The 21019-nt window shown below is 34.1% G+C and overlaps 1 protein-coding gene across 5 annotated transcripts in view; it reads right to left on the bottom strand.

Annotated features, from left to right (window-relative positions):
- The window catches only part of DNAH7 (dynein axonemal heavy chain 7), a 224646-nt gene that overhangs the window by 182621 nt on the left and 21006 nt on the right, over positions 1 to 21019 (bottom strand). For 4 of the 5 annotated variants that reach the window (XM_057503726.1, XM_036927893.2, XM_036927891.2 and 1 more), the window contains exons 6-14: positions 18800 to 18887; positions 17603 to 17783; positions 16308 to 16383; positions 14802 to 14927; positions 12714 to 12833; positions 7626 to 7809; positions 6864 to 7043; positions 2677 to 2949; positions 1908 to 2035 (exon numbers count right to left, since the gene is read on the bottom strand). In XM_057503726.1, coding sequence (XP_057359709.1) covers positions 1908 to 2035; positions 2677 to 2949; positions 6864 to 7043; positions 7626 to 7809; positions 12714 to 12833; positions 14802 to 14927; positions 16308 to 16383; positions 17603 to 17783; positions 18800 to 18887 — 1356 coding nt within the window. Of the gene's footprint in view, positions 1 to 1907; positions 2036 to 2676; positions 2950 to 6863; positions 7044 to 7625; positions 7810 to 12713; positions 12834 to 14801; positions 14928 to 16307; positions 16384 to 17602; positions 17784 to 18799; positions 18888 to 21019 lie in introns of those variants that run through there. The other variant, XM_036927897.2, reaches the window with a different exon arrangement.

Raw genomic sequence — 21019 nt, forward strand, 5'->3', positions numbered from 1 at the left:
GATTTAGTTGAGACGGCATCAAAAAGGTGGTACAAGAGCAAGGAGTGATTAACTCTACTTGGAGGGAATGGTTCAAATGGGCTGGGGTGCTCAGAAACTTCTGATAATATGCAAATATTTCCTAATTTGGATTGTGGTCAAAATGATGAACTTACTGTGAGGTTAAAAAAAAAAGAGAAAAGAGTAGTGGGAGCTAAGGAAGTCCAGACAAGATTGGCCATGAGGTGAAGAAAGGTATAGCATGGTGACGATGCTGGGCTGAATTACAGGAAATGAACACTGTGAACACTTGTAAATTTCAGAGGCAGAACCAACAGTGAAGGAGAGGTTTAAAATGAGATAGGGGATGATCAGTAGAGAGCTTTGACGGGTGTAACAGACTTCGGCTTTCTGAGAATGTAGGGACACAGGGATGAAGGGATTCATGGAGAGATGAGTCAAAACATGTAGGGACAAGAGGTCAAGGGCATTCTATCTACTGTTTCCTGTAATAGTCCTGAAATGTCCCTTGTACATCCAGTGAGTCTGGTGAGGGACATATCAGGAGAAAAGAGGAAGAAGTAGAACTGGCATGAGCTCAGAGGACAGGGAAAATAGCTATGAAATTAAAATAAATATTTCATTCAGCATGACAAGCTACAAGTAAAAGACATTTTCACTACTCTTCCAATACTTTTACAGGAAAATATGCTTTCAGTTGAACATATGATTGTGGTGCCTAGAAAAGCTACACACGTCCTATCCTTTTCCACACAGTGACTTCCTCTTTGGCCTTACCCCTCACCTGTCTTCCCTCATAGTGTCTGTGAAAGCATCACGAACCATTCCTAGTTCTTGAAAACACCATGCCATTTTCATATCTCACACCCTTCTACATATTATCTTCTGTACCTGGAATTCTTTCACCCACATTGTTCACCTGGCAGACTCCTACTCAGCCTTCAAAATAAATTCACACATCACTTCCTCCTTGCAGCCTTCTCTGATTTTCCCCTCTGCCCCAACTTCCACCCTGAAAGAAAATTAATCATTTCCTTCTCTCTTCTCCTTCTGTGGCTCAGTACAGAACTTATTCTGCCCTACTGTAATTTACTGGTTTATCTGTCCAGTTCCTCTTTAACTTCATAATTTCCTTCAATGGTGTGAGTCATACTGAGAGTCCTAGTACCTAGTGCTGTGCCTAACACATGCTGGTAAATAAAGCTTCCTTCAGGCTTCTATACAGTCTGAATAAATACTCTTTTTACTGATATGTTTTTTTTCCTCTGATGCCATAACTATTTTAAAAATTGTGATTATTTGGGCTTTTTTCTCATGTAACTGATACCAGAAAAGAGATTCCCAGAGTAACACTAACCCCAGTTGTTGGAAGACTAGTTACATTTCTTGTCTTAAATAAACCAGTATTCTGCTTTACACATTAGCATTCTATGAATTTACTTAACATGGGTCAGTTTTCCTAAAAATCTCCAGGTTAGTCAACAAATGAGCTTTTAGTTAAGATAATAAGATAACAACTTGAAGAGTAATTACAGTCGATGAAGTTCCAAACTGGAGGGACCCATGTATGAGGGACACATTATAACTGCATAAATCTACCTTAAAAATCCACTTGGTGTATTGATTATACAAATAAAAAAAATCTGAAGTTAGACTTGTGCAAACAAAATGGGAACACATTTTAATACCATCTTAATTCAGACAATTGGGAAGGCACAATTGCGGTGAAAAAAATAATACCAATTATCAGAAAATAACACTTGAAACCAATAGAAATAAATGTGACATTATCTTTTTTGGGCCGTTTATGACACTGCTTTAATCCATTACTTTAGATGAATGATAGTTGATTCTGTTTAACAGCCCTCCTCCCATGGAAAATATAATAATTGACAGCACATAAATACCTTGTATTTACTTCCTGATGATTGCTGAACATTTTAGCTATAAATTTTCCACAGATAATGTCTGCTTGCTTCACCAGAGCTCTGATTAATTCTTCACAGCGTATTTCAAACATTCCTAAACGAACGGTCTGCAGTGTTAAGTATTAAAAGTTTAATAAACATGAATAGGAAGAAAATAACAATTTTGCCTTTCTCATAATATTGATTTTTTGTGCATATGTGATCTAATGAGTTGAGTTTTTTGTTTTGTTTTATTGTGATGCAGGAAGGGTTTTCTAAATACTCATTTATATTTTACAACTATCTTTTGGGCAAATATCCCTGAGGAGTTTATTATCTCAAAAACCAATTCTATTTTAGGACAATATAGATATAAAAACTAGAGAATTGAGCTCTTAAATAGGTAGTTGGAATTTAAATGTTATCTCTGCTCTATACAAAAAAGTAATGCATGCTTATGGTAGAAATTTTGGGAAATATAAAAATAAGACAAAAGAAGAACATTTTAAATACCAGTCTGCTACTAAACAGAAATAAGTTTTGTGATACTAGACTCTCAGCTCTATGAATGTAAGAACTGTGTCCATTTGGCCACCTCCATATATCCAGATCTTACCACAGTGCTTTGCACATGCAAAGTCTCAGTAAATATTTTTCCTGCTGATAGTAATGGCCTAATTTTTTTGCTGTATGAACTAAAAATACATCCTAGTAAAACTGGAAAAAGAGCATTAGGACAGAGACTAGTTGTACAAAATGGGTCATTTACCTTTCTAGATGTGTACTGTATATCCTCTATTAGTTTTTGGTATTTGCGAATTTCTTCTATTATTTTCTCATAACTATGATTTTCTGCAAGAAAAGCATCAGCATCTTGCTCAGCTTTTCTGTTAATCAAGAAATCATACTTGTCATAGAGTTTGAGGTGCTCCTTCGGTGCCATGCTCTCTCTCAGTATCACTTCCTTAACCTTTTCTTTGTGAGCTTCAATAATTTCATCCAGAATTACAGGCTTCAAGGTTGTTGGTTTACACTTACTTTCCTAAACAAAGGGAAAAAAAATATTAGTCTTTAAAATACCTTAAATTAAGATAACTGGATCACTTAACCTTCATAAAAATGCCAATCTTACTGTATTGTTATTTCTTCATTCACAAATTCTTTTTGATTTTCTAATCTCTACAGAAAGAGAGATTTAGTCTAATCACAGCAGTATTTTAAATATCTAGATTTCATATAATTTTTTTTCTTTAAGACTACCTAGTTGTGTTTTGTTTTTCTATATGGATGAAACAACTGTTACTTGAAGATATACACAAAATAAGAAAATATAAAAACAGCAGAATCCACACCTTATTTATACAGCTGTATATATAGCTTTGTAAGGCAGTGCTTGCACTGTACATTATTTGTATTTAGAACCAGCTCAGTGTCATATCATCACACTCTTTGATCACAGTATTTTTTCATCTTGAGGAGTAATCTATCTAGAAAAAATAATTTTTACTCATTCATTGACCTTTGATCTTTGATTCTGTGAACAGCAACTAGACCACACTGAAATTCTTAGTTGTAAAATTTCATTCTGCTATCAGCATTAGAATAATGGAGCACACAACGACTTTAAATAAGCAAGCAAATCTCAACAGTTTGTCTCCTTTTTTCAAGTAAGAGGGCAAGTAAATGTGCTTACATGGTTTGTTATCTTGAACCAAGTTACACTTAAAAATATGTATGACCTTCTTGTTCAGAATAATGGATTTTTAACTATAACAAACAAAAATCACTGTCTGTAGGGAATACTCTACAGTGTTCAGATTGACAATATGAAAGGACTTCTTTGACAATCAATTTGTTGAGGTATCCAGGGTTCACTTGCCTTCTGTGCCCCATTTATGGGCATTTCAGGAAATCAAATTGTTTAGAACTAGATGCTTCAGGACATTAGTGAATTCCATTAGCACCAGCACAACTACCACCAATACCACCTCACCCTTGGGCTCAGTAGGTGCTGAGTGTCATCTTTTCTGAAAACGAACTTCGGGATAGAGCAATCTATACTATTTACTGTATGCAGTGTGAGATGATTGGATCTAATGTGAAGCTCATTAATATTATGGACTGTTTTCTTAAATTAACAGCCTAATTTCTAAAGCATATAGATCTTTTAAAACAGAACTGGATACATAATTCAGAACTATATTACAAAGTATGCTTTTAATATGAACTCAAATCAGTTCTTATCAAGAGTTAAGAGAAATGATATTTTTGTATTAGACAGCTCCAGTGTTTGAAAGCATGTCAAACTAGATCATGAGATAGTGGTGTGCTTGGACTCACAGGACCTTAGCCCCTTTCAGGGTTGCCTTCCAAGGGAGAAAAAGTGTATTTTAATTTCACTTTCAGCTTCTATCAAAGACTGTGAAAAGAAACAGCTATAAGAATTCCTTTCTACAGTTGCTGTCAAAGATCCCTGAGACCATGACCAATTATCTTACTCAAAGTACCTTCTATAGGACTTGTTTCCAAACTTGACTGATTGCCAGTACCATCTAGAGATATTTTGCCAGTACCTATTTCTAAATTCCATCTGTCACTGTGAATCGGCACTTCTAGGGACAAAGAGTGGTAATGGTGGGTATCCTTAGATTTATGTTTTAAAAATATCTCCATGTGATGCTGACACATAACGTTTCAGAACCATTACCCCATGTGTAATGCCTCATGTAAGACCTCTCTCTCAAAATTTGATATTAGGAAAAATACCTGAGCAATCTAATTTGACTATTTAATCCTAGTTAAAACGTGTCATATTCTCCTTTTCACTTTAGAAACTGGGAAGCTTAGAGCCATATTTCATAACCATAAAATCTTGGCAACTGCATTCATTTAAATGATTATAATAATTTTCTCCACTTTCAGCTTTGTCTAGTAACTCTTATTAGCTTGCTGTATTTGTCTGTTTCAAAGGCTACCTCAAATCAGTCTTGAAAAAAAGGGTAAGGTATGAATAGAAAATGATATAATAGATGAATTGGAATTAAAAAAAAAGTAAACAGTGTATTTCTTGAGAGACTTCTACTTATGGCAACATGGCAACAGATATCCTGAAAACAGCTATTCAGTTCAAAACACATAAATATGCTGGAAAAAAATGTTAAATATAATTTTTATAATGCACAGCTAAGGAAGAAAAATAATTGGCAAGTCTAAGGGGCCAAACGTGAGAGGACGCATGATTGGAGAGGCAATTGCGTGCAAAAGTGAGCAGCTGCTCTGGAGATGGTGCTGATCCCTGGTGGTCTAAACTTTGCTTAATGAGTCGCTTAATGAGCTAGGTGGGCACACATGTGGCGGGGTGGGAGGATGGGTGGGTGGATGGCTGTCAGGAAACAAAGCCTCAAGCCTGAGCAAGGTGGGAAGTCACAGTTGATAGGCGCACATAAAACCAAGAACACTGAAAGGTGTCACAACTTCAAATGAGGGTTCTGGGGACATAAACTTCAGAAATGCTAACAGGTACGACAGAACTTTAGAATGATGGAGCAAAAGTAAGGAAAAATGTGCTGTTTGGGCTTTTTTTGGTAGAGAAGAAAAAAGATTGTCATCTTAAGAATTTGTAACCACAAGCTTGTTCTTATCCCAATTGAGTAAGCATCCACACTGCCAGTGTTGTCTACGAAGCTCTCAGCCAAGAATTTTGTTACAAAATTAGTCCTTGGTCTGCACAGGCCTCCTGAGCACCTGTCCAGAGGATATGCAAATTCCAGGTGAACCAATTCAAACCAAGGTCTCAAAGATTTCCCTAAATAAAGTTCTGTCACACACAAAAACGCACAGAATTAAAACACCAGAAGCAGGTGTCAGATCAATAAACAGAGAAGTAAACCAGTAATGATTATATGACCAAGTACAAGAGTCTATCAAAAATGATTAGGCCTATATGAAAAAGAACTTAGTGGAATTGCTAGAAAAGTAAATTAGAAATTAAAATAAATTAGAATCTATAAAGAAGATAATGTCCTCAAAATGGATAATTTCATAACTGTAATGTGAAGTAGAATAAAACAAGTCACTGATTATTTGTAAGATGACTCCACCTATACAAAGACATGGAAAAACTAAACAAATTGTTTAGGGATATATATAGACATATAGTAAATTATCTTTAAAATGCAAAATAATAACTACACAATTCAAGATAGTGCTTCTTTTGCTAGAAGGTAGAAGGAAGGGATGTGAACAGGGTGGGGCAATGGAGGGTGGGAAGAGCTTAAAGGTATCAGTAAATCTCTGAGTCTTAAGTTAGACTGCAGGTATGCTGGTGTTAACTTTATTACTACTTACAACACAGTAGTATAAACACACTAGTCTCCTGGACTCTTGTATGTGTGAAATATTCATAAACTATTTTAAAAATGAAAAAAGGAGAAAGCTTCAAACAAATCATGAAAACCTTGTAAGTTAAGGAATTTTCGGATATGTTCATTTCATATACTAGACTGTAATAACTACTGTTGAAATGTCACAGTTCAGCTTCGCTTCGCTAAATATTTAGCCAAAGAGAGAAGTATGGTCTGTGATTTGCAAGCACAGAGACACTACTATTTATGGAAAAAGGAGTATGAGGAGGTAATCAACAGGAGGACAGCTTTACAGAGCTGAAAAAATATAGCAGAAGTTGCAGCAGGGTCTACAGGAGCACTCATTGACGGCTTCAAACCTGCTCACAATTTTAATTCATTCCCCTCAAAGTTTTTAGCTGAGTCCAAAGGAAGACTGGACTAAGAAACCGGGCACAAGAGTATTTTTTTTTTAAATCAAACTTCCTTATAAGCAAATGTTATTAGGCCATTTATATTCCGCAAAGCAGAGGATATCTATCTACATCTTACAAGTTATTTGAAGTGAATATCATCATGCAATTCAAGCCATCAGGATATCCTTGTTACTTACCCACTTGGAATACAATTTTGTCTCAACTCTTGGCACAAAACTGATGGCCTTAATCATCATATCATAAACATTCAGAAGGATGTCGATATAGTCATTGAACTCAGGTTCAAACTTAATAGTGCCATTATCAAGAATCAGCCTCATGATGAAACCTGGATGTTCAAAAGCTTTTACAGAATCCTGCAAAAGAAATTATATATATATATACATATATAGATATACATACACACACACACACATACACATACATCCATACACATTTGAATCGTGATAGACTCTGGAGTGCACTGGTTCCAATTAGAATACAAGGAAACTCATCCTTCCTCTTATGGCCTGGACAGTTAAGCCAAAGAGGAGCTCTACTGAAAAGAGCAAGAGCAATGCCCAGATAGACTCGTTAGTATATATTATCCATTAGGCCAACTATGGGTCAAAGTTCCAGAAAAAGGAGGATGCACATAGCAGTGGGACTCTAGAATCATGCAAGAAAGAGCTCAAGAGAAGAGCATTTCAGTTTCTCAGGCCTTGCTCATACTGTAACAGACCCTCTTCCAGGAGAAAAGAGTTGCTTATGGAAATATTCCCCAGCCATCATGACCCAGATTTCCCAATCATAGGACTTTCCAGTTATTTCTACTAACCCTTACTAATGTGATTATACTCATATATTCTGAGTATGCAGGTTGACACTGTTTTTTAAACAGATAAGTGCAAAACAAATAAGGTAGCCAATGAATATTGGGGTGACTGAGCCATACTTACCAGGGGCTGCACAATTAAGTCCGTGAAATCTTGCATGGAGACCAGAGCAAGCTCCTGCAGCTGCGAGGTCATAAGTGCAGCGGCACAGTTGAAAAAAGATTCCAGCTTGGTGCTGCTGTCACCAGTTGGCAATTGCTTTTTTTTATTACCTTGGTAATAAATATTCTGCACTTCTGGAAACCACCTTGAAAGAACAAAAGACTTTTAAAAGTTAATACTTGCAGTGAATTACTCCTTTTACATGAAGCTTTACAGTAACTTCTGGGCATCCAAAGGTCTCCATAGAGAGGTATATTGCAAAGTGGTATTATACACTCTCTGAAATGTAAGTGCCAGCATATTTAACTTCTCCTGGGAAAAGAAATTAAACATAGCCAATAGAAAATGACTCAATGATGTGATACTGTGAGACAAACATAAATTTAACTCCTGGAACTATGATTCCTGCCCTTTCTAAATATATATGACAACAAATTTTATTGGATATTACAAGATACTCCTGTTGCTGAAATGTTCTTCAGGGAATGAATTTGTTAGTTCAAAGCTAAAATGTGAATAACTGATTAAACCAAGAGAGGCCTTATGTGGTTCAACCCACTTGGTATTTTATGGCATTCTATCTGCTTCATAATGACTTGAAAATAAGATGCAAATCAATAAAATCAAGTATTATTTCCTTATGCCCCTTAATGTGAAATCCTGAAAGACTGATTTAAAACAGTTTCAAGTGTGGATGTATCCTTGTAATAAAAGGGTAACAGTGAAATTCACATATAGATACATCATGATGATAACAAGTGAAGTTTTTAGTTGTAAAAACCACTGTCCAACACCATAAAATTAAGGAATATTGGTACCTCTTTCATAAGAGATAATGAGTTAAAATAGAGAGTCAGTATAATTTTAGGAGTTGCCTGAATGCTCCAAGAGAGATCTAAGTTTTAAATATATGTATTCACCCCTTCAACAAATACAGGCTTAGTGTCTACTGTGTGCTCAGAGAAGTGCCACGGGAGATATACAAAGACACAACGTCATCCCTCCTCTCAGTAAAGCAATGTGTCATAGCAGAAAAACAACTCGGAAGCTAAAGGATAGAGACATAATTTTCTATGTAACTAATGGAGACAGGTTTTACAGTGAAGACTGCAATTTCACTGAACACTGGGTAGAAATGAAATGAGGATGATGATGAGAAAAGGATCTGAAGTAGAAGTAGAATAATAAAAATAGGTGAGGTGGGTGGGACTAATATATTTGATCATTCTACTGTCTATAACAGATAACAGACAAGGAAATAGGAAGAATTAAGTGGGGAAACCCATGAGGACTTTTGTAGAACTTGGGAGCTAAACACATGAACTTGGGACAGCCTCAGGCTCTAAAAAGAAGCCGCAGCAGATCTTTCTGCAATAATTTGTCACCATTAAAACAACAGGTAAAGAGGACAAGTAGCAAATACAAAGTAGGGAAGGGAAGTGCTAGATTAAAAAAGGCTATTGAAAAGCTTTTAGTAGTTCAGGCAAGAGATGGAATAAGATTAGGGCTATAGGACAAGAAAAGGAATAAAATACATTTTAAAAATTATTCATTCAGTCATTGTCTCAAACATAAGGCTCCCTACTATGCACAAAATATTTGGGCTACAAAATAGTACTCAAAGTGCTCATATGCTAGTGGAGGGGAAAAAAGGCACAAAAATAAATATTTTAAAAGAAGGAATCAAAAGAGAATAAAGTGTTACAGGCATTCAAAAGGAAGAGATCCCTTTTGATAAGGTAACAATAAAGATTTCATGGAAGAAGCATCATTTGGGCTGGGTAAGGAAGGATAGAAGAGAAGCTTCTCCAGTTATGAGCTACATTAAGTACTGTAAATACTGTGAACCATAATATTTTGCTGATGGAATTTAAGTGGTTCTTACTCTGTTTTAATCTCCTTAACCTCTACTTCAAAATGATACAACTATGTATGCAAAGATGATAACAATAAAAATCACAGACTGTAAGAGAAAAGCAACTGAATGACTTTCAAATTTTCATAGAATTTATCTCATAGATGAGAACAAGGAGTAGCTATTTTAAAACCAATAATTATTTTAAAAGGAGAACAAAGGGCCTTCAGATTTACCCATTGGGTAGATACTTAGCACTTGTAGGGTATGGTTACAGTCTTAGAAGTTACATTCTGTTTAATTTAACATGGCCATCTCTAGAGGCATGACCCAAGGTGAAAGTCTTTTCAAAACTAAAAATGGAAGATAGGTTAGGTCTGGGTTGCCGAGGACCTTAAAAAGCAGGTTAAGGAATGTGGACTTATTTTGTCAGCAAGACAAAGGTACTGAACTAGGTAATATTTTCAGATTCCTCTGGCCTACATGGGAGGTTAAAAGGGCCTCCCAAGGGTAGTCATAGTGACAATTAAAACATGGAAGATGTTTCTGAGAGTGAAGCAAGAATAGTTGCTGTCCTAAGTCTCAATAAATACAAAAGGACTGAAATCATACAAAGTTAGAAATCAGTAACAGAAGGACACTCCAAAAATTCACAAATGTGGAAATTAAACAGCAGAGTCCTAAATATCCAGGGAATCAAAAAACAAATCACAAGGGAAATTAGAAAACAATTTGAGATAAATAAAAATGAAAACACCATATTCTGAAACTCATAGCATGCAAAAAAGAAGAAATCAAAGGGAAATCTATAGCTGTAAATACCTATGTTAAAAAAATTTTTAATACCTTAATTAAATAACCTAAACTTCCACTAGAAATCAGAAGAAAAGCAAACTAAACTAAAAACAAGGAGAAGGGGAAAAATTAAAATTTGAGTGGAAATAAACAAAATAGAGAATAGAAAAACAAGATAGAAAAATCAACAAAACCAAAAGCTGGTTTTTTTAAAAGATCAGCAGAATTGACAAACCTATATCTAAGACTCATATTAGGAATGAAAAAGAGAATATTGATATTCACTTTACAGAAATAAAAAAGATTATAAGGAAGTTCAATAAACAATTGCATGTCAACAAATTATCTAGCAAAGTCCTAGAAAGCTCAAACCACCATAACTGACTCAAGAAGAAATAGAGGATATGAATAGACATATAACAAGAAACTGAGTTAGTAGCAAATAAATAAATAGTAACTAAATAAATAAATAAACCAAAAATAAAAAAGTACAGAATCCAGGAATAGATGGCTTCACCAGCGAGTTCTACAAAACATTTAAAAGATTAACACCAATCCTTCACCAACTCTTCCAAAAAGAAAAAGAACAAAGAAAACATTCTAACTCATTCCATAAGGCCAGTATCATAATACCAAAACCATGCAATGATATCACAAGAAAACTACAATAGCCCTTATAAATGTAAACACAAATATCATCAACAGAAGAATAGCAAACTGAATCTAACAGCATATAAAAATAATTACATTCTGTGAACCAGTAGGAATTATCTCAGGAATGCAGGGTTGAGTCAATATATTAAAATTGATGTAATATATTGATAAAGGAGAAAAACCCATTATCATCCCAATTGATGCAGAAAAAGCATTTGGCAAAAATCTACACTATTTCATGATAAAAATAATCAAGAAACTAAGAATGAAAGGGGGGTCAGAAAAACATATTTCTTGAGGCAGGGCTGATAAACCACAGCAACTGCTGAGTAGAAGCACAGGATGAGGACTAAAAGAAGACATTTGAGTTTAGGGTAGATGTCATAATGAAGCATATGCTAATTGTTTGTCTGCTGTGGTGAGCTGATATTCCACCTGTTAGCCATGAAGGCAGGGCTGATAAACCACAGCAACTGCTGAGTAGAAGCACAGGATGAGGACTAAAAGAAGACATTTGAGTTTAGGGTAGATGTCATAATGAAGCATATGCTAATTGTTTGTCTGCTGTGGTGAGCTGATATTCCACCTGTTAGCCATGATAAACACATTCTGGCTCATTATTTAAAATATGGTCAGAGGGTTCTTCTAGAATCAATTAGGATGCATCAAGAGGTACAGCTAATCAATCTACTTCTCTCAGCAAAATTATTCAATCAGGATTGTACTCTACTCTGTACTTTGACACCCAATTTACTAAAATTTACAATAGTAATGTATTCCTGGGTTATAACCCTGCAGTTATAGATCAAGAAATTTTATTTTTATTCTGTCCTTAGGAGATCATTTTCTTAATTAATTATGGGGTTTTATGATGCAATTAACTATGTGGTTTCATTCTGTATTCCTTCTCTATTTGTTTATGCTAACTAAATAATAATACTAAATAAGAGCCTAAAGTTTTTCAAGTAATGTCAGACAAAGAATTTGATTCTAACATATTGGAGAAGAAAAAAGATAAAGATTCTTTCTTAAACTATCAAGATTTATTTCTAAGTAACTCTTAGAAATCATGAAGCTGTATTAGAGTTTCAGGCCCTCTGTTAATTCAATTTGATCTTATTTTAATGTACTATTTATAGTAATTTAATAACTCATGATAACGATAATCTTTCTGTACTGTTTCAGAGCACATTGTCTGGCACCAGCATCAATATGTGTTTATTCCATTTTGAAGGGCTAATCTAAGAAGATGTTTAATTATCATTTGATAAGTCTCACCTCCAAATGTGATTGCAAACTCCTTTATAGAATATATTTTCCCCACCCAATCATTCTTTGCACTCCCTCACATCCTCCAACCAAAAGTAAAGAAAGAGGCACAGCACTTTACATGTATTAATAGATGTCAAATCAAAAATCTGGCAAGTGATTAGTTGGTGATCATTCACCTGCTAACGCCCCCAACCCCGTATCCCACTCCACTCTTAGAGCACAAGTAGAAACCAGATATTTAGAAAAAAACTAACCATTAGTTATAATAATTTTAGTTTCTGCATAATCTATGCTATGTAGAGCATCTGGATAGACATTACAGACCAAGGCAGTTAAGGAGATCACATTTAACTCTCAAACAGAAATGATAACAAACTTGTTAAAATGGGATTTTCTAAAAGCAGTTAAAATGCAGTGTCCTATCAAACACATTTTAAAATTATGTTTTCCTACATGAAATTTCAAAACTTTACATTTTAAGTAGAGTCTCTTTGGCAGTTTCCATGTGTTTCACTACAGTGCTCTGAAAATTTGACAGCTCTAATGCATCCTGGCGATTGTGAAATTCTTCCACGTCAATTAAACGTAATTTTCTGCAAAACAAAAAAGTGAACAGTAATTAATTTATGAGTCTTCTTGTATTTAGTATTTTTGCTAATTGACCCCATCTCAAAAAATATGACATTCCTAGGCTTTATTATTAATACTTGTGTTTCATGAAATCAAATATTTAAGAATATGAGATATTCTAATTTTTAAAGTAATGAATGTAAGTAAATTCAATAGGAACACAATATATTATGAAAGTATGAAAAGATGAAAAACTAAGTAAAAGGTTGAAATAACTGGGACTTAATAGATAGTTTAGACTAATTTTTGCTTTCAAACTGTAATCATTAATACAGAAAAAGAGAGAGCTCGAAGCTTACATGGTCCACTGCTTCTAAAACAAACACTGCACCCTCTCTGAAAAGAAAGCAATCCTGGATATTAGGGAGCCATGTGAAGGGGGAATTCTCACACTTAACGATTAAGACCCAGTGTGTCAGAATCTTGCAAACCTGTCTGGTTTTGATCTTTTTAGAAAACACAGTGTTTACTCCAGTCAACAGATTTCAGTACAACCCCTTTTCTGATTGCAATGCTATGGATCTTTGTTACATACATAGCTTACTCATTTAAGAATTTCCTCTGTTGGGAAAACTGGATAGCCACATGCGAAAGAATAAAATAGAACCACTATCTTACACTATACACAAACATTAACTCAAAATGGATTAAAGACTTGAACATAAAACCTGAAGACATAAAACTCCAGGAAAAAAACTTGGGTAGTAAGCTCATCCTTGACATGGGTCTTGACTTTTTAGATCTGATACCAAAAGCAAAAACAAACAAATGGGACTAAATCAAACTAAAAGGCTTCTGCATAGCAAAAGAAGCCATCAACAAAATGAAAAGCAACCTACTGAATGGGAGAAAATACTTGAAAATCACATACCTGATAAGGGTTAACCTGCAAAATATATAAAAATTCATACAACTCAACTGCAAAGAAAACCAAACAACCTGATTAAAAAATAGGCAGAGGATCTAAATAGGCATTTTCCAAAAAAGCCATATAGATGGCCTACAGGCACATGAAAAGATGCTCAACATCACTGATCATCAGGAACATGCAAATCATAACTACAATGAGATATCACTTCACACCTGTTGGAGTGGCTAGTATCAAAAAGACACGAAAAAAGTGCTGGTGAGGATGTGGGAAAAGGGAACCCTTATATAGCATAGGTAGTGCAACCACTATTAAAAACAGTATGAAGGTTCCTCAAAAAAATTAAAATAGAACTAACATATTATCCAGCAATTCCACTTCCAGGTATTTATCCAAAGGGAAAAAACACTAACTTGAAAACCCACATATGCACTCAGCATGGTCACGGCAGCATTGTTTACAATAGTTAAAACATGGAAACAACCTAAATGTCCACTGGTGGAAGAATGAATAAAGAAAACGTGACATATATACACAGTAGAATATTATTCAGCCATAAGAGAATAATGAATTCTTACTTGCAAGAACATAAATGTGGAATCTAAAAAACAAACAAAAATCTGATTTCATGGATTTAGAGAACAGACTGGTGGTTACCTGAGGCAGGTGAGGGGGTGAGCAAAATGGGAGAATGGGGCCAAGTGGTACAAATTTCCAGTTATGAAGTAAGTCATGGAGAAATAATGTACTGTATAGTGACTATAGTTAATAATCCTGTATTGCTCACTTATTTGAAAGTAGCTAGGAAAGTGATCTTGAGGGTTCTCATTATAAGAAAAAGAATTTTTTGTAATTATATATGGTGACTGATGTTAACTGGACTTTGACTTTTTACTCTCTTCACTTCCATGTTATTTATTTAAAACAATGTTTAAATACTTATGTCAAATATGTAGGGTTTTTTAAGTTTGCAGTTAAAATAGTAAGAGAAGTAATTGCGATGTAATAAAATAACTTTCATCTCTCTTTTTAAAAAAAGCTAAGGCAGGCCAGAAATACTCACTTAAAAGTACTGTGCCACAAGTCTAACACAGCCAACATTGTAGGGTTCATTGCATTCAAGTGATCCCTAATATAACTGCTTGCAGCTAAAAAAGATTTCCTCCAAGGTTTTGGAAGGATTTCCATTCTGAAAACAGAAAAAAATATTCAGTTGTTTTCTTTAAAAATTAAAAGAAAGGATTTTTATACTCAATGTACTTTTTGAGTAAAAATGATTTAATTTCAAAAGCAAATATAATATATCCCTCAGTCAATAACAAAACATGAAATTTTGTGTCAAAATATATAAATATCATACTTCTTATGGTTTACTATAATTTCAGGATAATAATTTATGCATATGAATTTAGACTTGAATCTCTAACACATAAGGTGACTTGTTTCTCTAAGTACTTAAGTCCACAAGTAACTTAAAACAATCAAATTTAGAAACAGCCAGCTATGTTTCATATACATTTTGAAAGATTTTATTAATTTCAGGGCAAGAAACACTGAAATTTTTCCTTTATTTTAAAACTTTTTTAAGGATATGGTGCATTTTGCCTATGGAAATCCCCTTGAACTTCGCCTCTGTTAATGTGTGAAGATCACTTTCAAAATCAAACACAAATGTTTTAAAGACATTTACTCTGTAATTCTTGTGACTTGAGAAGTCATCTCTTATATTGAAGATGTTTCATCTTCATCTTTCAATGTATATTTAAACATTTACATTTTATGCCTAGAATTATTTTATTCTTGTTGATTTTAAACCCTTAGTCTTGTTTTATTATGTAGTAATTATTTTACTTTTTCAGATGTGGCCATACCACCTTTTCAATTACAAAAGATGATTTTTGTCTTTCCGCAGGAGAAAAGCTATTCTCCATAAAAGATGTGTTGGACTTTCTGCTTTTTCTTTTCTTTACTTGGTCATTATAGGAAACAATTTAGGCACTTTTAAATGACATAAAGGAAACAAAATAAAACTGAATTGGTTGCTGGATCATATAAATGTAAGTTCTATTCTTCAAACTAAGAGATAATTCCAACATATCAATTTAGGAAAAATACGTAACAAGTGCATTTTCCCGTTATATATTCTATACCTTAATCCATGCAATCAATTGAAATGCACCCTATATATACATATTTTCTACTGTACTCCCAATGTGTTGCTGAACATTTATATTGCCACCCAGCTTTTATGTCCCTATTATATCTGAAGCCTGTGGTGGTAGCTGTGGAGAGACAAAGATCTGTAACAAAGTCTTTCTCCAGGGTTCTTATATTTTAAACACCTAGGTGTTCGTTTGCCTGTTTGACCATCTACGAGGCAATTTGTAGTACATAATATTAGGGCTTAACTACATAAATAAACATAGTAAGAGCAGTAAGTTGTATATATGAAGTACGTAAATCACAAACATATATATGAGAAAATGTAACCGGTATATAAATACACACATACACACAGATACAGGAATGGTCACATAATCAATATTCTTAGAGAAACCTGATCACTTACTCAGCACGATGTGGTAGAAGTTCATCTGCTTTTTTATCATCTTCTTTTTCTCTAGGATCTTTTAAAACAAAATCAACTAAAAGAAAATTGTAAAGTTCTGATAAATAACCTTATATTAATTATAGTTTATTTCCAAGCAGTTACAAAACAAATTTTACTACAATTAATAAAACTATTTTGTTTTTAAAAACAATAAGCAACTTGTACTTTTATAAATACATGAAAGTAAAAAAAAAACTTGAGAAAATATATGACCCTGTGTCTTTGAGAGTACATCTTCCCTTTCTTAACAATGTATCCCTGTCCTTTTATCTGAAAATGATAATAAACATTTTCCCTTATAGCTATTCCACCAAAGACAGTTGTGGTTGAATTGAAGGTCAACAATACAGAGGAGCATTAGTTTCCTTTCACTGAAGAGATAATATCTTCCTGTTGGTCCCTTTAAGTTGCATAAAAGCACAAAACAATCTTGTTATAAAACCAGTAAAGCGAACTACTTCTACTTCTGTGTTCCATCATCTTGAATTTACAGTTAATTCTAGTTCTCCTGCTTATCTTTCAAGATGCTCTTTCTAAAATGCAAATTTGTGTGTTACCATCACAACCAATTGGAGAAATTTTTTTTTAAGTACACATTGAAAGGCCCTGCTTCCACAGATTGGTTCAGATGGGTCCAGAAATCTGTATTTTAAAAATAATTCTGATGATTACTTAATCTTAGAATCTATTGGATACCGCAAAGCAGCAAAACTTTTTTATAAAGGGCCAGATTGTAAATATTTTTAACTCTGTGACCAGAAGTCCCCTATCATACCTTACTCAATCTGCTCTTATATCTCAAAAGCATCCATAGGCAATATGCAAATGAATGTGTAGGGCTGTGTTCCAATAAAATTTTACAGAAACAGGCAGTGGGCCAGATTGGGCCTGTGAGCTGTATAGTCTGCCAACCGCTGGTCCATAGCAACAACTGTATAATTAATCACCTTCTAATTCATGCTATCAGTAAGATTAACATTGATTAAATAGTTAACATTTTTATAACTTTCTTTGGTTCTTTCCTTTGTTGAGGGGCTATAACCCTACAAAAAGGAAAACTGGTTTTTAAATTTTTTGCTGTACATTTTTAATGAAATTTACCTAAGATCTTAAGCAATGAAACAGCAATGCAAGAAACAGCATAATAAGTATAATAAATAGTTTCAAGTATAGGAATTAACTTTCCATTTAAAAGACTTTTCTTTAATAAGACACATGTCCAAATTAGAAAACAAAGAGAAATGCAGATTTACCTATGGACTTTTTTACACTAAGAAGATAATCTTCTCTCATTTCATCAGATAATTCAAGTATGCTGTCAGTGAAGACTTTCAGATGTTGGGGGACTAAATTCAACACATGCTCTAGCCAAGAATCTTCCATTGGAGCAACATGGTCTGTGTCAATTCCATGGTGAATGTAATAGTAATATCTCTATATAAAGAAAACCAAGAAATGTAGACAGGTTTAGTACTATGATAAGAGAAGTGTGTTTATCAAAAATAAAACTACTGAGAAAAACTAAAGTTTTAGGAGAACAAAGTATTTACAAATCAAAGTATTTTGTGCAATTCATGTAGGCATTATCTGAGATCTCCTCAATTAAAAAGGTATATATGATATTTCATGAAAATTAAAGCTCTTCTCTTAGTTCATAACTAGGGGCTAGAAAACACCAAGTTATATTACCAAATGTATAACATACTGAGCAGAGCCCATGCTGAAGTAGAGTTTAGTGTTTCTGAATGTGTGAAAGTTTGGTATGTTAGTTTTTGTCCTTTTATTATTGATGACCAGGAGTAGATCTTATAAGCTGCAAGTGCATCAATATTCCGATACATTAACCTTGGAAATACTATATGACAGGATTTAGGAAATTTCTAATAGGCCCATTAATATTCCACACTGTAACTTTACAGCTGCTATTAAATGCATATATTAAATATTCATTTTAAGCCATACAGTATTTCTCTGATAATAGATGCTAAATGTCAACATATTTTCACATGTCAATTAGAAAAAAATTTAATCAAAATATTTTCAATAGCAATGCTAAAGTCTTTGATAGTTACAATTAAATTCTTCTGTATTTGAAATACTTGAATAATTGGTAGTTCTAAAGTAAGTTAATATACTTTGTAAAGTGTACAGTATTCAATTTCTCATAGAAGAATAAAGACATGTAAAAGTTGTACAAAACTGAGGACAGCTTAAAAAAAGGACCAAGTAAAGTAATCCTAAGTAAATTTAAGATTCTTTGAGTGTGGTCACAGGTGGCAAGGGAGAAACGATTTCCTCCATGAATCCAATAGAACAATTTTATGAAACTCCGTATTTACTCCTACATCCACAGAGTCCACAGGAGAAGCACCGAATAATCTCAAAAGTATAAAAGTATCTTCAAGTGCTTCCTTTCCATTGAATTATACTGACAAGGAATAGCCCATTACCAAGATGTCTTTCTCTATTGCAGAAGTGGTCAGTTTGGGAAGGGTGCTTTCATCAGGATCATCTGAGTCTAAGACAGCATCTTGTTGCCTAAGAAAATGATAACCACACTATTCAAATGCACATAAAGGGCAGTTGAAACATAAACCAATGAATTTAAAAACATCAAGAACTGTCTTCTATTAAATCATAAGAAAAAAATGAGTTATTGAACATTTTATAAAGTGCACACATATTTGTTTGGTACTATATTCCTCCCAAAAGACTTTCTCTTTATTCATAGATAGTTAAATGGGAAGTGATTTGCAAGACCTAGTTCAGAGGTCACATTATTCTTGATGGCTTTACTCATTCTTCCTCTTTACTACAAAATCAAGCTCTCTCTTCTCTGGAATTTTATAGGAATGTTCTTGCATTATTCCTTATTCCTAAAATATGTACAGTTACTTTTAAATATGGAGTTTAAATGGAAAAGACTTTAAATGTATTTTTGCCAAAGACACAGATACATTCTTCTGAGGACCATTTCTCAGATTTCTAGAGCCATACAAGTTAGTAATGAGTGACATAGAAGCTCATATGTGACTATGTATTTATTCTTGGGCAACTGTTCATATAATACTATAGTGCTTATAGCTATAATTCAATTCAAAATCTATACCAGATATGAGCCACATTTTGTGACTTCTTCTGAGACTCCAGTATACAGAAAGGCATGGTTCACATCTTCAAGAAAAAGAACAAGTTTTTCTGAGATAGCTCTAACCTCTTTTTCATTGAATGTATCATGTTCTGAATCCCAGCTTCATTTGGGATAGATACAGGTGAGTTATTTTGTATAATAAAACACTCCTCCCCACTAACTGTCCAGAAGTGGAGACTGGAGCTTTATTCAATAAATGTCTGAGATACCATACCAAGATAGGTACCAGAATGGATCTTTTAAATGATTGCCTTTTGCAAATCCAGGAATCCAACATTTTGTGAACTTTACTTAAACTTATTCCTTTCAATTACATAGACCAGAGAAAAGGGTCAAGGCACCATCTCAGAAATTTCTCAGTTTAATTCAGTACAATAAATTCAGCTCAATAATGTTTATCTAGTGAAGGAATGAGTATAAAGGAGTGGTGGAAGACCTTCAAGGTATTCTGTGGTTGGAGAGAGAAGGATTGATTATTCTAAGCACAAAAGTAATCACCTCATTATTTTGTTGCTTGTAAAGAGGTATTAATATGACAGTAATATGTACTTTAGAAATCGGGGCATCTGGGTTCATATTCTGCCATTATAAAGTATCTGACCTTAATAAATAGGTTGCTTTGTTTTTAATGTTAGAAATGCTTATCTTATCTACTTCGGTGAGTCATGAGAATCAAACTTGACCCTCCGTTTGAGTACTGCCTACCTAGAAGGATGGAGTAGAGTAGGCGAGGAAGATGAAAGCTGGGGGCTTTAGAAGTGGCTAAAGAAATTCTTGCAGTCAGAATGAAGATACTTTTAACTCTAAAACTCTATGACTCAATCATTCTGTGGTTATAGGCAAAGATTCTGTTCACTGGGAAAAATAATAAGATTTTTATTGATCAGCTAGTGAGGCCCTAAGAAGTTCCACATGTGTTATGACTAATCCTCACACTTATTATTAAAGGAGCCATAATGACATCATTATCTCCATGTCACAGACGAAGAAACTGAATGTCAGACAGAATAACTTGCCCTTCATCATACTGTTAACTAAGTCTGAAAACAAGGATCTACCCACCCAAATGCCCTTCCAAACAGCCATGCTCTTTTCAACAGAGAAAAACACTCCACTCAGAAATAAACTGATCAATGTGGGAGACACTTTATCTGGTGAGGAAAAGATATGATGTACTTTAATTCTCAAGAATGAAAGAACTATATTGATTTTTTCCTCTTTATTAAATCTATAGACGTTTTAGGTTCAAGATGATGGCATGCACATCATTTTTTTCAAGTGTTCCTGTGAAAATGGTAGTAAAGTAAGTTTAACCAATGATTATAAAGAGGCTGGAGGGCTATCAGCTCAGCAGATACATCAGTAAATTTCTGGAACATGAAAAGAAGATAGAGGACAGTGAAAACAGCACATCTCATACCTCACGCAGGAAAGAAGTCCACCTGCCTAGGAGATCCCTAGGAAAGGATCTGGTCTTGTAGTCAGCAGGTACCAAAATTGGAAATGAGTGGGAAGACTG

The sequence above is a fragment of the Manis pentadactyla genome, chromosome 6 (genome assembly GCF_030020395.1).
Source record: "Manis pentadactyla isolate mManPen7 chromosome 6, mManPen7.hap1, whole genome shotgun sequence".
Taxonomy (NCBI): domain Eukaryota; kingdom Metazoa; phylum Chordata; class Mammalia; order Pholidota; family Manidae; genus Manis; species Manis pentadactyla.